Below are 16,407 nucleotides of genomic sequence, written 5' to 3'. Positions count from 1 at the left end.
ATCCAGTGCTTGTGTGTAGGCTGTTTGATCCAGTACTTGTGTGTATGCTGTTTGATCCAGTACTTGTGCTGTAGGCTGTTTGATCCAGTACTTGTGTGTAGGCTGTTTGATCCAGTGCTTGTGCTGTAGACTGTTTGATCCAGTGCTTGAGTGTAGGCTGTTTGATCCAGTGCTTGTGTGTAGGGTGTTTGATCCAGTGCTTGTGTGTAGACTGTTTGATCCAGTGCTTGTGTGTAGGCTGTTTGAGCCAGTGTTTGTGTATAGGCTGTTTGAGCCAGTGCTTGTGCTGTAGGCTGTTTGATCCAGTGCTTGTGTGTAGGCTGTTTGAGCCAGTGCTTGTGTGTAGGCTGTTTGAGCCAGTGTTTGTGTATAGGCTGTTTGAGCCAGTGCTTGTGTGTAGGCTGTTTGATCCAGTGCTTGTGTTCTAGGCTGTTTGATCCAGTGCTTGTGCTTTGCTTTTTATACATTGGCACTTTTTAATCAGTAGATGTTGAAATGTGCTTTGCTAATCTCAGTATTAGCTGAGCTAGGGAATTCTTTAGACTGGAGCTTGACTGCTTCCTTACTGCTTGTGGTTTCCTTCCAAGTTGTTGGGTTTGAACCGTCAGCACTTTCCTGGGAAGTTTACGACAGGCACAGTGCAGATAAAGAGACATGTTTCCAGTCAGGAGGCTTGTCTTGCTCTATAGTGCATTTTAAACAGGCTTCTGATTTTGCTGTTGGCTCGTGTTTGTAGCTGTAGACATTTCACATTATGTTGTGGCTGTTGGGTTTGCATGTCACCAATAGGGAAACTGTGTAGTCACAGACACACAGATGTATTGTCTTACTGTACAGCAGCCACAGTATGATTTAATGGAAAAAAAGTAGTAATGATATAAATATTGTGCAACTAATATCTTCCTCATTTTCGGTGTGCAGTAACACGTGACATCTGACAGATGCAAGCATTGGGTCATAAGTAAATTAAGTTACACAGATTTAGAAACTGAAGATACAAAAGTAGTTGAGCATTATGGGTTTGATACAGTGGGTACAATGTCAATTAGGGGTTATCTGTGTAGGGTGGGCTACTTTATCAAGAGAGCCTGCACTCCGTTGTTTTGTGATCTCTGTTGTGTATTGCAACAGAGATCACAAATGCCTCTTCCAACCGATCCGCACGAGTGCGGTTAAAGGGAGCCTGGGTTGTTTGTCCACTGCAGAGCTGTGCTACTGATGTCACACACAACGAAACACCGGTGTTATTAATTATTTGTATTAATTAGCTCAGTTTGCCAAAAGATGCACACACAAATGGTGTTCAAAAATGAATAGACCAATGGTACAAGGATAGTTGTTGTTTTTTCTAGTTGTTTTTTGTTTGGGTGCTAGAGCCTGCACTTCCTCAGCGTTCCAAGGCTGTGCTTTTCTCTCATCACACTCGCTGCCAAGCATGTTGTTTGTTGTTTGTGTTTCTGAGTGTACTGCCTGACGTAACATAATGATGAAAGTCCTTAACCCTGCCCCTGCCTCTGCTCGGCTCGCAGCTGGATTCAGGTATGTCTTGTGAGGCTGGAGTTTCACGGTTTGGTTCTTGCTCGGATCAACAAATAGCCAGTGGAGAAGCACTCCTGTTGTCAGGGAAGGAAGGGCATGAGAATCATCATTTGAAATGACACTTGGAAGAAGTAGGGGATTTTGCTCTCTGGGCAAACCATGGTACCATAGTAACTCATGATGTACAATACCAATAACTGGACTGGTTGTGAAATTTTATTTAAATATATTTACACCCACAACACTCCACACATAAGAAAAAAAAAAGTTATATTTATATACACTTTCAAAAAATGGCAAATGAAAAAGAGCTCTGTGAGATTGATATAAAAAAAAACACAGAATGAACACAGCAGCTCTTGAGCCTCTGTTTAAAAGTTTTAAACAGCAAAAAGTAAACCAACTAGATTACGCGTGCACGCATAGTGATCTCTATGGAAGGCCGTCTGGGACAAAGAAGCGTTGTGCTGCTTTAGAGCGAGATAGAATCTCATGGGACAGAAAAAAAGCAAGCATGTCATTCTGAAATGCCTCGCTTAAGCAGTGCCCAACTTGCTGGAAATTTAGTGATTTTTATATAGACTGGATATATTGTTGTGTCTTTGTTATGTGGAATATAATAAACAAGAACCAAAACAGTGAGTTTTTTTTTTCCCATCACTTTACAACAGCATTTCCACGTTTTGTTTTATTTGAAGTGTTTAAAGTTAAATTTCAGTTTTTTTATGTACTATTTATTTTCGGGAATAAACAAAACAACGTTTAACTTGAACTGCTATTTGGCATCCTTTGTTTTGTAGTTCACTGGGTAAAGTAAATCCTACACAACTTATTCTTTACTCCTGGGATATTTTTCTATTTTAACGTGTTACATCTTGCTGTAAATACAGGCACACACACAGGGGCCACGGCCACGCCACCCTGCCCCTGCTGCTATGCTGTCTCTGCCTGCGTTCAGAGCAATATAATGGCTTTTATTACTTTTTGAAAAACGAATTACTATCCGAATGAATATTTAAATTCTGAGCGAATATCTGAACGTGAAAATCCTGTGTTCGTCCCATATATATATATATATATATATATATATATATATATATATATATATATATATATATATATATACAGTGCCTTGCGAAAGTATTCGGCCCCCTTGAACTTTGCGACCTTTTGCCACATTTCAGGCTTCAAACATAAAGATATGAAACTGTAATTTTTTGTGAAGAATCAACAACAAGTGGGACACAATCATGAAGTGGAACGAAATTTATTGGATATTTCAAACTTTTTTAACAAATAAAAAACTGAAAAATTGGGCGTGCAAAATTATTCAGCCCCTTTACTTTCAGTGCAGCAAACTCTCTCCAGAAGTTCAGTGAGGATCTCTGAATGATCCAATGTTGACCTAAATGACTAATGATGATAAATAGAATCCACCTGTGTGTAATCAAGTCTCCGTATAAATGCACCTGCACTGTGATAGTCTCAGAGGTCCGTTTAAAGCGCAGAGAGCATCATGAAGAACAAGGAACACACCAGGCAGGTCCGAGATACTGTTGTGGAGAAGTTTAAAGCCGGATTTGGATACAAAAAGATTTCCCAAGCTTTAAACATCCCAAGGAGCACTGTGCAAGCGATAATATTGAAATGGAAGGAGTATCAGACCACTGCAAATCTACCAAGACCTGGCCGTCCCTCTAAACTATCAGCTCATACAAGAAGAAGACTGATCAGAGATGCAGCCAAGAGGCCCATGATCACTCTGGATGAACTGCAGAGATCTACAGCTGAGGTGGGAGACTCTGTCCATAGGACAACAATCAGTCGTATACTGCACAAATCTGGCCTTTATGGAAGAGTGGCAAGAAGAAAGCCATTTCTTAAAGATATCCATAAAAAGTGTCGTTTACAGTTTGCCACAAGCCACCTGGGAGACACACCAAACATGTGGAAGAAGGTGCTCTGGTCAGATGAAACCAAAATCGAACTTTTTGGCAACAATGCAAAACGTTATGTTTGGCGTAAAAGCAACACAGCTCATCACCCTGAACACACCATCCCCACTGTCAAACATGGTGGTGGCAGCATCATGGTTTGGGCCTGCTTTTCTTCAGCAGGGACAGGGAAGATGGTTAAAATTGATGGGAAGATGGATGGAGCCAAATACAGGACCATTCTGGAAGAAAACCTGATGGAGTCTGCAAAAGACCTGAGACTGGGACGGAGATTTGTCTTCCAACAAGACAATGATCCAAAACATAAAGCAAAATCTACAATGGAATGGTTCACAAATAAACATATCCAGGTGTTAGAATGGCCAAGTCAAAGTCCAGACCTGAATCCAATCGAGAATCTGTGGAAAGAACTGAAAACTGCTGTTCACAAATGCTCTCCATCCAACCTCACTGAGCTCGAGCTGTTTTGCAAGGAGGAATGGGCAAAAATTTCAGTCTCTCGATGTGCAAAACTGATAGAGACATACCCCAAGCGACTTACAGCTGTAATCGCAGCAAAAGGTGGCGCTACAAAGTATTAACTTAAGGGGGCTGAATAATTTTGCACGCCCAATTTTTCAGTTTTTTATTTGTTAAAAAAGTTTGAAATATCCAATAAATTTCGTTCCACTTCATGATTGTGTCCCACTTGTTGTTGATTCTTCACAAAAAATTACAGTTTCATATCTTTATGTTTGATGCCTGAAATGTGGCAAAAGGTCACAAAGTTCAAGGGGGCCGAATACTTTCGCAAGGCACTGTATATATATATTGCTTGGATTTCCTTTTCTTTCTAGCAAAAATGTACCCTGGAGCCATGCACTTAAAAATGCTTTTGTTGTACCAGAGAAACTATTTGTACAATCAAATGATCAGTCCTTGTATTACAAGATGAACACATTTCACATTGAAATGAACAGAGGCTGTGCATCTGAGATAAATACAACAATGATACATGTGCATGTAGGGTTTTTTAGTTTAGTTTCCGGTTGGTCATGGTTGTATTGAAATCTATTGAGTGCAGGTACTGTTGTCTTAACAGTGGTGGTTAATTCAAAAGATGTCAATGCCCTTACAGACTTAAAGTTACAGATTAGCTTCTCTGACTAGAAGAGGCATGATCAGGAGTGAAACTAGCATACACATTGGTGTGTGGGACTGGTGCTGGGCAATTCTACTGCAAGCTAGAAAAATATACAGTCTGAATTATCTTTACTGACAGAAGAATGACACTGAATTAACTTGGGGCCATTCCCAAATATTGTAATGATGTATGCACGCACGCACACACACACACACGCACACACACAGTAAGGTGCATGAGAAAAGGCTTATCAGATAGAAATAAGGAGTAGTCAACATTTTCTCGAAAGCCCTTCAGGGTGAAGTCCATGTGATTACATGATTCACTTTAGTGTTTACAATGTATGCTCCTCACAATCTACGTCATCATAATCCCCTGCAGTGAGCAGTGTGCTCCGAGATGTCACCCCCTGCAGTGTGCAGTATGCTCCGAGATGTCACCCCCTGCAGTGTGCAGTGTGCTCCGAGATGTCACCCCCTGCAGTGTGCTCCGAGATGTCACCCCCTGCAGTGAGCAGTGTGCTCCGAGATGTCACCCCCTGCAGTGTGCTCTGAGATGTCACCCCCTGCAGTGTGCTCCGAGATGTCACCCCCTGCAGTGTGCTCCGAGATGTCACTCCCTGCAGTGTGCTCCGAGATGTCACCCCCTGCAGTGTGCTCCGAGATGTCACCCCCTGCAGTGTGCTCCGAGATGTCACTCCCTGCAGTGTGCTCCGAGATGTCACCCCCTGCAGTGTGCTCAAAGATGTCACCCCCTGGAGTGTGCTGCGAGATGTCACCTCCTGCAGTGAGCAGTGTGCTCCGAGATGTCACCCCCTGCAGTGTGCACTGTGCTCCGAGATGTCACCCCCTGCAGTGTGCAGTGTGCTTCGAGATGTCACCCCTGCAGTGTGCAGTGTGCTCCGAGATGTCACCCCCTGCAGTGTGCTCAAAGATGTCACCCCCTGGAGTGTGCTGCGAGATGTCACCCCCTGCAGTGAGCAGTGTGCTCCGAGATGTCACCTCCTGCAGTGAGCAGTGTACTCCGAGATGTCACCCCCTGCAGTGTGCACTGTGCTCCGAGATGTCACCCCCTGCAGTGTGCAGTGTGCTTCGAGATGTCACCCCTGCAGTGTGCAGTGTGCTCCGAGATGTCACCCCCTGCAGTGTGCTCCGAGATGTCACCCTTGCAGTGTGCTCCGAGATGTCACCCCCTGCAGTATGCATCGTGCACCGAGATGTCACCCCCTGCAGTGTGCAGTGTGCTCCGAGATGTCACCCTTGCAGTGTGCTCCGAGATGTCACCCCCTGCAGTAAGCAGTGTGCTCCGAGATGTCACCCCCTGCAGTGTTCAGTGTGCTCCGAGATGTCACCCCCTGCAGTGTGCAGTGTGCTTCGAGATGTCACCCCTGCAGTGTGCAGTGTGCTCCGAGATGTCACCCCCTGCAGTGTGCTCCGAGATGTCACCCTTGCAGTGTGCTCCGAGATGTCACCCCCTGCAGTATGCAGCATGCACCGAGATGTCACCCCCTGCAGTGTGCAGTGTGCTCCGAGATGTCACCCTTGCAGTGTGCTCCGAGATGTCACCCCCTGCAGTAAGCAGTGTGCTCCGAGATGTCACCCCCTGCAGTGTGCAGTGTGCTCCGAGATGTCACCCCCTGCAGTGTGCTCCGAGATGTCACCCTTGCAGTGTGCTCCGAGATGTCACCCCCTGCAGTATGCAGCGTGCACCGAGATGTCACCCCCTGCAGTGTGCAGTGTGCTCCGAGATGTCACCCTTGCAGTGTGCTCCGAGATGTCACCCCCTGCAGTAAGCAGTGTGCTCCGAGATGTCACCCCCTGCAGTGTTCAGTGTGCTCCGAGATGTCACCCCCTGCAGTGTTCAGTGTGCTCCGTCATTTGTGGTTGATTTGGAAAGAATGTCTTCTTATACCAAACACCATCGTTTTATCCCCAGTCCTGTAATTCCAGCCTATATTTTAAATAAATCTAGTCCTAAAATTAAGTGATTTGATTGAGCTAAATTTAATGTACATAGTGCCAAATTCATAAAGCCTTAAAAACATGTCAGTCAATTCATGTACTGAAGAGAGAATTCTTTGTCATTTTTGTCTAGTTTTGTCATGGTCACATAACACAGATGAAACAGCCAATCTGTAGATTAGTTTTCCCTGGGAAAATGTAGTCATGACAACCAGATTTCTGATAGGCCTTTGAAACAGAAGCATTATGAAAGAATGTAACATTGTGCACTTTCTCCATTGTAAGCTGGTTTAGTAAGCAGACCATATTAATCAAGGTAGGCTGATAGTGATAATCGATTTGAAGAGCTGATACTTTATTAGATTAACTATGAAACACAAACCTTAAAACCTCTTCTTCAGGTGCAAATGGGAATTTACACTTGAAGATTCTTTTTTTTTAATGATCATATAAATGCTACTATTATTTTATTTTTTGTAAGTTCTGCTCTACTGGATACAGCTACTATAACTGGGAAGTACTGGAGCCAACTGCACTGCATATCTTATGAGGAGACAGACTGCATCTGTGTTTAATTTCATTTCTGTTTATCCAAGACTACATGTACGGTTCCCAGTGTGAAATCGAATTTGTTATCAACACAGTTATGTAATTACAGAATTCACTTCAAATGCAGTGTTGTCAGGACAGCCATGTAATGCATTCTTGGACCATGCGAGTAAGCCCATAATGCATCTCTCAGCACATCATATCAGTGGTTAAAGAAAAGGGCTTATAACCAGGAGGTCCCCGGTTCAAATCCCGGTTCAGCCACTGACTCATTGTGTGACCCTGAGCAAGTCACTTCACCTCCTTGTGCTCCGTCTTTCGGGTGGGACGTAGTTGTAAGTGACTCTGCAGCTGATGCATAGTTCACACACCCTAGTCTCTGTAAGTCGCCTTGGATAAAGGCGCCTGCTAAATAAACAAATAATAATTATTATTATTAGTATTATTATTATTATTATAGGACAATCCCTGGTGCTTAACACATTTTTACAAACAGAAATGCACTAAAGAGATTTGCATGTACAGTCCTGCTAGTGCTGCCTTAGTATCCCTGATTGAGTGTTTTTGATGCTGCGAATGAATAACCTTGGTGTGAAGGGCCCTGTTTTAATGATCTAAGCAGTGGTGGTGTTTGTATGTGTCGCTGTGCAGAGCAGTTGATCTGACCCTCCACGGTGTGGTTTTCATAGAGGAACACAGCCTTCTTGCACATGCTGCCTTTTGATCCCAGTGATTTCGGGTCGCCGGTGTGCTGCATGGCTGATTCTGGTTTAACTGAATGCGGTTGCAGCTCAGTGAGATGGATCTTCACACGGGGCTACTACAGCTCAGGCTTCATCCTGTGTCCTCGTCTCCATCAGCAGCGTGGGGATTGTTTTCCTTTGTTCGTCACGTTCCCATAAAGATTCACCTGCATCACAGCAGAAAAGAGCGAGCAAGGAAATCCTTGAGGTGAAAGGTTTGGCACCTGTCAGCAATATGAACCAGTTTGGACCAGACACTGCAGATTAGTAATTTGTAGATTGTAATCTGCCTATCTTTTTAATTATGTTTTTGATACTTCTATTTCATCAAAAATGTGCCCCTGTGATAGAAAAATGATGGAGGCAGTTGTAAATCTTTTATACACGGACTGTAGATGTTTAATATTACAGTTAACTATTCACTGTACAAAAAGATTGGGGCAGCTAGTCGTAGTGGTCAGAACTAAAGGCAGATATTACACGATTCATCAAAAGAACAGAAATAATAAAGCAGTTATATCGTGTCTTGGTTTATCAGTTTGTTGTTGGTGTGTCTGTTGGTGTCTCTGTCTGTAGTTCATTACATTGGTGCTCTTTTGCAGTGCTATGTCACACGTTGCATGAGATTCAAACACTGGATTGCTTTTTTGTGTCTCTGGAATGAATGCATATTGAAATCCAGGGGCACAAACCAGGTATAAGCAGGCACATGGCAAACCTAAAAACCATACCTGTTCTCTACTGCCCTATGGCGTTTCATGGTCTGGTTACTATGGCAGGATTAGAGCAGTGGGCTTCTACAGGGAGGTATGTTTGCATGCAGCTGCCCTGCTCTTTGCACTTAAGGCAAGGGTGACCTAATCAGTGGGGGCTGAGGACAGGGTTAATTAATTCTTACAATATGTGTTTAAGATAATGCAGCCAGATGTCCAGTTTGAGAAACTGATCTGGGCTCTATTAAAATGTCATGAACAGATCATAAATAATGCAGTCCAGACACAGGCCTGGATAGCTTCTCAGCTGTCTGCTTCTTAGAGACTACCCCCCACACACACAAACACACACAGCCCCCTATTCAGCTGGGTATTCAATAGATTCCTTAAGGGATTAATGGCAGCTGTTTGCAAGCCATACCGCTCCACATGAACAGGTTGGTGATGCAGTGGTCCAGCTCAGAGAATTTAAGATCACTATACACCCGAGTACAGAATCTCTGGGAGGCTCTGTAAACACACAGTACTGTACCTCCACCATGCTGTGGGATAGAGCTGTTTTATGGCAGGTATTATAACAAACTTTTCAGTGGCCTATACTCAGTTGATCACTGTTTAGATGATCAATAAGAGGCAAGATTATAAAATGAAACATTAGGAAGTTCATATCTGAATGATTCAATGATGGCTGTATTTAGGTCCGCTGCTGTTCAGATCAGGACTAACAGAATTTTTACACTCTGTATGTTTACATAGCACAGTAAATAATTTTCAAATGTACAAGTTACTAAACCATGCAATTCAGAAGTGGGGTCATGCAGTGAGATTTGTATATCAGGTTATATAAGGTATTGGATTTTGTAATCCTGTGTGAGTGCCTGGGGAGCCGGGTTCAGGAATCTGGTTACAGAGCACAGGCACGCTGCTAGGAGAGTGCTGTGCTGCGCAACTTCAGCTGAATAATATCTTCTATCTTACATCAGGAAATGGAAAAGCATTCCCAATTCTAAGTTCATTCTCTACTGAACAAGCAAAAAAAAAAAAATAGTCATAAATTCATATTAAGCACTCTTCAATTGACCACATAAAGCATCAGTGACACACAGAACCATTATGAAACAGATTTTAAAATCAATCTGCCTCGCTCTCTCGCTCTCTCTGAAACTTAAATGCACTGACTGGTGAAGGCATTAGCCAGCGCTCTTATTTAAAATTTTATTTCAAAGTGTTAAAACTTCAATGTCCTTCTTTATAATGTGCACGTTGTTATGACCGCGTGCTAATTAGAGAAGTGAATGAGACAGACTGCAAACACCAGATACCATTTAAATCGGCGCAAGTGAACGACCAGGCATTTCTTACTGATTTTATTTGAGCACTAACCATAAAGATAGGGGTCGTCAAGCACATTAAAAACCCTGATTTCTAAATTCTGAACAGGTTAGCTTCAGTACACACAGACTTTTAGAGAGCCTATGACCGAGATGGCGAGCACATTTCTATTTTATTTTCAAGTCTCAGAGGTTCCAAGTTTTTATTAGCTTCTGATTCTGTGGCACAGAGAGATCTGTGTGTACGAGCGGGAGCTCCAAGCATCCTTGTTAATTAGTTGCTGTTTTATTACAGGCGGAATTGATTTTCCCAGCAGTGCAGTGCTGCTACGTGGAATATATCAAAGACTCACTTTGAATAACTCGCAGGGCATGTTTTCAGCTGCACAGGGACCGAAGGAATCTGTATTTAATGCAATGGTGTTATATTGCTCATACTGTTATACGCTCATTGTATGACATATTGATACAGTTAATTTCCTTTCATAGCTGGATGCAAAATACCCAAATTATTTTAATTAGTCTTCATATTCACAGGTTTTCATATTCAGGGATGATTAGTCATGTACTGTATAAAGCTGGAAATTAATATTAATATATCCCACTCTCCTTCCTCTCTCTTTCCCAGACTATCCCCTTCCCTACTCTCCCTTTCCCCTTCTCCTCTCCCCTTCCTCTCCCTTTCCCACTTCACTTCCATAGATAGAATCAACAAGCGTCTGCTCTTCAACAATATGCAAATTATTTTTATGAGAAGAAGTGTTATCGCATTTCTATGCAAAACAAATTAAGGTGGACTATTTATTGTCTATTTTACCTCCTAGACCCCTCAGTAAATATCTGTTTACCTGAATATATATTTTCCCCAATCTTCAAATACATTAATTTTCATGCAGAACATTTCATGTACAATCCGTCTGACAAGTTTTTATGAGCAAATTGCTTGTAAGCTACCTGTGCTCCACACTGTGCTTTAATAAGAGCACCCACACCGTTTCTTTATTCAACCCTTTGAGAGCTGCATGAATACAATGATGCACCTCCTGCTGTTCCAGCAGGGAATTGCAGTGTTACAGTGTTGTTTAAATCGTTTTAACACATGTGATTCCATCTTACTATGAAACCATGATTGCTTACACACAGAAATTGAGTATATGAATATGTAATACATTGTAATAATGATGTGTAGCTCAAATATGTTTTAGGGGGGTCTAAAAGCCATGTTCTGTCATACCGTGTGCAGTAAAACAGTACAGCAAAGGGTCACGTACTGTAAGCATTACACATACTTTAGAACTTTTATTGTATATAATAAACCATATACAATAGAGGACAATCAACTATCATCCTTGGATTGCCAAGTGTGCAGTAATGTTCATCGCACACTCTGTATTATTATTATAATTATTATTATTATTATTATTATTTGTTTATTTAGCAGACACCTTTATCCAAGGCGACTTACAGAGACTAGGGTGTGTGAACTATGCATCAGCTGCAGAGTCACTTACAATTACATCTCACCCAAAAGACGGAGCACAAGGAGGCTAAATAGCTTGAGTCCCTCAAACCCTCTGGACTTATTGCTGCAGGCATCTCAAACTAAGGAACTCGATAATGGAGTCTGTTTTAGTGATGCGAGCAGTGGCTATATCTATACAGGACACTGTTGAAACTAAATGATTCCTCTCAATGAGTCTCTTTTAATGATGCGAGCAGTGGCTATACAGGACACTTGAAACTAGATGATTCCTCTCAATAAGTCTGTTTTAATGATGCGAGCAGTGGCTATACAGGACACTGTTGAAACTCCTCTCAATGAGTTTGCTCCTGGTTCATTTGTATTTTTTTTATTTTTTTTTTATTAAAAAACATCCAATAATTTAGTGACACACTTTTTTTTTCCTAAACAGTGAAATGAGATTGGTGCAAAACTGGTATAACGAGTAAGAATCTAGTTATGTAATGCATTTCAGAGAGGCTTTTATTTAATAATATAATACAGTTAATAGGATTCTGGGTCGCTACTCTTGTGCTTTTCACAGCAATGACCCATTTCAGACCAGCAGGCCAGGTTTCACATTGTCCTTGATGCATGCCCATAACTCCTACAGCAACCAGTTAAAGCTCTCACATGATGTGTTTAGGTGTTCCCATGGAAACTAAATTGCAGATTAAGCAGCATTTTCAATTTGGCTGCTGTGGTTTTTAGAAGCTAATGATGTGTTCAAAACCTGGATACATTTAAAAAAAAAAAAATTTTTAGCAGCTGGTAATGCTTCTTTAACTCTGCTAATGATATGTTTTATGGCTCAGTTCCAGTGGAATTCCAATCCAAATCTTTAGGTGCAGTGATAACAAGTGTGTTCATCATTGTATTCACGACATGCTCACTCAGCCAGTGCATCCTGCTGAGCCGTTTTAATGAAAAATAAAAAATGAGTGTGGTACAGATAAAACGCATGGTTTGAGAGTCCACTGCCTGGCCGGCTGAACGAGGCGATAGCCCCCCTCTGTGATTTAACCAAGGGGGTGGTGATTGGAGGAGGTAGAGGGATGGAAATCAATTGCACAAAGGAGGGTTAGTGACTGGTTTATTTGGACTCGACTGGTTTAGTGCAAACTGTTTTGGGTTCCGAACACTATGGATAAAGAGGGCCTTTGCTTTGAAATCCTAGCTGTAATAAGGCTGCATGAAGCATGCAATCGGTATATGTTGGTGCAACACGATTGGAAGGTGAGGTTGTTTGAGACATGCCGGCTCCGCTTCTCTTCCCCAGGTGGTGATGCAGACGCAGGAAGCCGCGGGAGAGGAGGTGTACACCAACGGGAGCCACCGATTGGGCAGCACCAACGGCCCTTCCATGAACGGGAAGGAGCTCACCAAGATGCGCCTGGTGCAGTTTGAGAAGAGCGCTACAGAGCCAATGGTCAGGACACATGTTATCTGAAGCTTTGTGATGCCGCATTATCATTTTATTTTTGGTAAATTCTTAGCGAAAATGCCCTTTACTAAATGTAAATATTTTAACTAAATGTAAGTATTTTTACATATTTATTTTATATTTTTCTAAGAAACTGACATCATGCGCTGTTAAGAGGTTTGATTTTTCAAACCTTGATGCACAAAGGGCTTAATCCTCCGCTATTTAGATCAATTGAATAGATCCCTGAAAATGTACATATTATGAGTACTTAAATATTTGTAAAGGAAAATTTGTAATAACCCTTCCTTGTCTTGAAAGAAGATCTATAAGAATAATTTGTAAGAAGAATAAGAACATAAGAAAGTTTACAAACGAGAGGAGGCCATTCGGCCCATCTTGCTTGTTTGGTTGTTAGTAGCTTATTGATCCCAGAATCTCATCAAGCAGCGTCTTGAAGGACCCCAGGGTGTCCGCTTCAACAACATTATTGGGGAGTTGGTTCCAGACTCCCACAATTCTCTGTGAATGAATGGATTTTAGTGGCCCTTCTCATTGTTCTGAAACACATGCCTCAATCCATTCTTCAGTAATAAACCAGTAGAGTACAATAACTATCCAGAAGCAGCGTGTCAGAGTTGGAATTCCTGTTGTCACAAAGCCCTAGGGAACATTACGGGTGGGATTCTGTATATGGAGTGGAACAAAGAAACCCCCTCCAGTGTGCCGGTCAAGTGTCAATGCAGAGCAGCTTCATTTCTGTTTGTGATGCAAGAGCAACACTTACCTCTGCTCAGTGAACTTTTGAGAGGTAGGGATATATCAAGCATGATCTGGCAATGGTCAACCATGGTAAAACAGGGCTGACCATTTCAACAGTGCATGATTTGACACATGGTGTAAGGTGGTTTAAACATGATACAAATATCTGGTCAGTTGCCTACCTTTCAAGCAATGCCCCCTACAAAGCAGGCTGGATGTTTTCTCGCAGCATGCATCAGTTCGTAGAGGTGTTGTCGTATAGTCCTGAACTACTGAATGTATCTGAATTTGCTGTTCCTTCATTGTGTTCACCCTGAGACTCATAACCTCTGGTGGGTTATAGTATACCTTCCCTTGCTCGTTCTGCCTTATCCTCTTAGAACCATCACAAACCTGTTCCTTCGTACTGTTTTTCAGGGGGTCACACTGAAACTGAATGAGAAGCAGCGATGCACAGTGGCCAGGATCCTGCATGGAGGAATGATTCACAGACAAGGTGACACTGGAGAGGCACGCCTCGTATATAACACACAAGCTGTATAATACAACACAGGATATCTCCTGACATTTGCAAAGGGGCTTACAGTCTTTGGGTTGCTTTTTAAACAAATGTCTTCCATTGATTCTTACTGTTGCTGCTCCTAAAGGGTAACATTTATAAAATAAATCTGGGTATTAATGTGAGAGGTCACTAGGTCTAATAGTCTTTGAGCGTTCCATTATCAGTCTTTCTAAAGTGTGTTTCATACACAGTATGTCTAAAAACAAAAAACTACAGAAGATCCTGTTTTATCAGACCTGCTATGGGGACATGAGAATGGATACAAACGTGAAAGGAATTAAGATGTGATGTAATGTGTAATTTGGTAAATGTCAGCACATCAGCTGCCAGGTTTTGAAAATCCGCTGCAGTGTTGAAATGATTAATCCAGGAATCCCTCTGAACAAGGACTGCAGTCTTTACTGGAAGATACGAAGGCATGAATCACAGGCACAACATAATCATCCTAATCGAGTTTGCTAATGATTTACATTTGATTTATGAACACAAAGGCATTCTAATTATTTGTATGTTTCAGGTTCTCTCCATGTGGGAGATGAGATTGCTGAAATCAATGGGAGCAGTGTAGCTAATCAGTCCGTGGATCAGCTGCAAAAGATGTTGGTACGTCATTGAGAGATTTTCAGTAGACCTATTAACAATTGTGGCTTGAGTTGTCACTTCAAACAGACACAAGGAATGAAGGTCACTTTCTAAACAGTAAAACCTGTGTGAACATGTTACAGATGAATTGAGAATAGATTAATCCTGTTACTGTGACAGCAGGTGAGGAAGTTGGCATGGCTGATTGGGTGCCTTTCCAGATTCCAAAGCTGCAGTGTCATCATGCTGTTTGTGAATATGTACTACATTCTTTCATAGTTTATACTTCCTGGGCACTCTTACTTACTCAGGTTTCCAGTTTGTTTACGTTCTGCTGCAGGGGCACCAGCTATTTGACAAACTTCCAGAAGACACAACCCTGCGATAGCAAAATAAATGAACAAGTTAAATTTAAAGCCTTAAATTAAACCTACACAGAGGGGAAAATTACATTGAATGTTGACAGAGAGCAGGGAATGATGCTATATCCGACCCATGATTTTGAACAGGTAGTCGATCAGAGAAAGGGGTTTTCTGATGGTATGCACAGAAGAACTGAGCTGGCTTCATGGTACTGTATACCCTGTCACATTGCATATGCTGTTCGGGCTTCCTTGATTGGCAGTTAGAATCAAAGTCACCTTGCAGAATAATATTAATAACCAGTTTTCTTACAGAAAGATACTACCGGAGTCGTCACCTTTAAGATCATCCCCAACCAGCAAGCCCAGTCCCTAGCATTTGAGGTAAGTGACAACTTCACTGTGCAGCTCAATATCCACCTGCAGCCTGAAGCACAAAGCTTGAACTCAGGAGTTCTTTAAAGAAACTGTTGTGAGCTTGTGTTGACAAAAGTGTCTTTAACAGTTTCATCCATTCTAAACTTTATTAAATTCATCAAGACAGACTTTAGCAAAAAAGTATTTTAATAACTCTTCAAAGTCAAGGTTGGAGTTTCTGACTGGCTTTAATTGCAATACGAGTCATCAGTCTTGAATCAGAGTCGCACGAAACTTCAGCTCTACAGTATGTCTGGCTGGACAGGAGTGCCCTTTTGAAGAGATTATACCATTTCTTCACATTGTGCGAGTCTGCAGTAGTGTCATTGTTGTGGCTTGAGAAGGCCTCATTATTAAGACTGAAACTTTGTGGTCTGTAAAGTAGACCAGTGGTTCTTATCTTTCAGCCTCAGGTTACAAGCACTATTGTAATCTGTCATGGACCGAAGGGAGTAAATACATGTTTCTGTCTAATCAGTTTACACATGTGGTTTATCAGGATGTTCAGCCTACTCGAGGCTGTCAATTTGATATTGGTGAAACATGAAGCCTCTTTGTTGAAGCAGTAATTGCAACATAAACACAAGAACAGTGGAATTCAATTGGAAAGATGCAGCCAGTGTTGATCTGGAAAAAAGAAATTAAATTAGCTGTATTATTATTATTATTATTATTATTATTATTATTATTATTATTATTATTATACAAAACCCAATTGGGTTTATTCAATGGATTTTTAAAAAAACGTCATGTCTAAATACTGACACTTTTTAAATCTTAAATTCGGACCAAACCTATTATTTTACGTACATTTGAAGAAATACACACTTCCGAGACTCACACATACTGTACTGTTCGAGATCTTACCTCTTTCAGTGGTGCTT

At 41.7% G+C, this 16,407-nt stretch overlaps 1 protein-coding gene across 1 annotated transcript in view; it reads left to right on the top strand.

Moving 5' to 3' along the window:
* LOC131701772 (55 kDa erythrocyte membrane protein-like) overlaps positions 1–16,407 on the top strand; it is a 32,951-nt gene that overhangs the window by 7,744 nt on the left and 8,800 nt on the right. Inside the window, exons 2-5 of the mRNA XM_059001644.1 lie at positions 12,695–12,844; positions 14,018–14,096; positions 14,680–14,765; positions 15,422–15,490. Of these exons, the coding sequence (XP_058857627.1) occupies positions 12,695–12,844; positions 14,018–14,096; positions 14,680–14,765; positions 15,422–15,490 (384 nt within the window). The remainder of the gene's footprint in view (positions 1–12,694; positions 12,845–14,017; positions 14,097–14,679; positions 14,766–15,421; positions 15,491–16,407) is intronic.

This window comes from Acipenser ruthenus, chromosome 26 (assembly GCF_902713425.1).
Source record: "Acipenser ruthenus chromosome 26, fAciRut3.2 maternal haplotype, whole genome shotgun sequence".
Taxonomy (NCBI): Eukaryota; Metazoa; Chordata; class Actinopteri; order Acipenseriformes; family Acipenseridae; genus Acipenser; species Acipenser ruthenus.
Note: the sequence above shows the minus strand (reverse complement) of the source record. Positions and strands in the feature narration are given on the sequence as shown.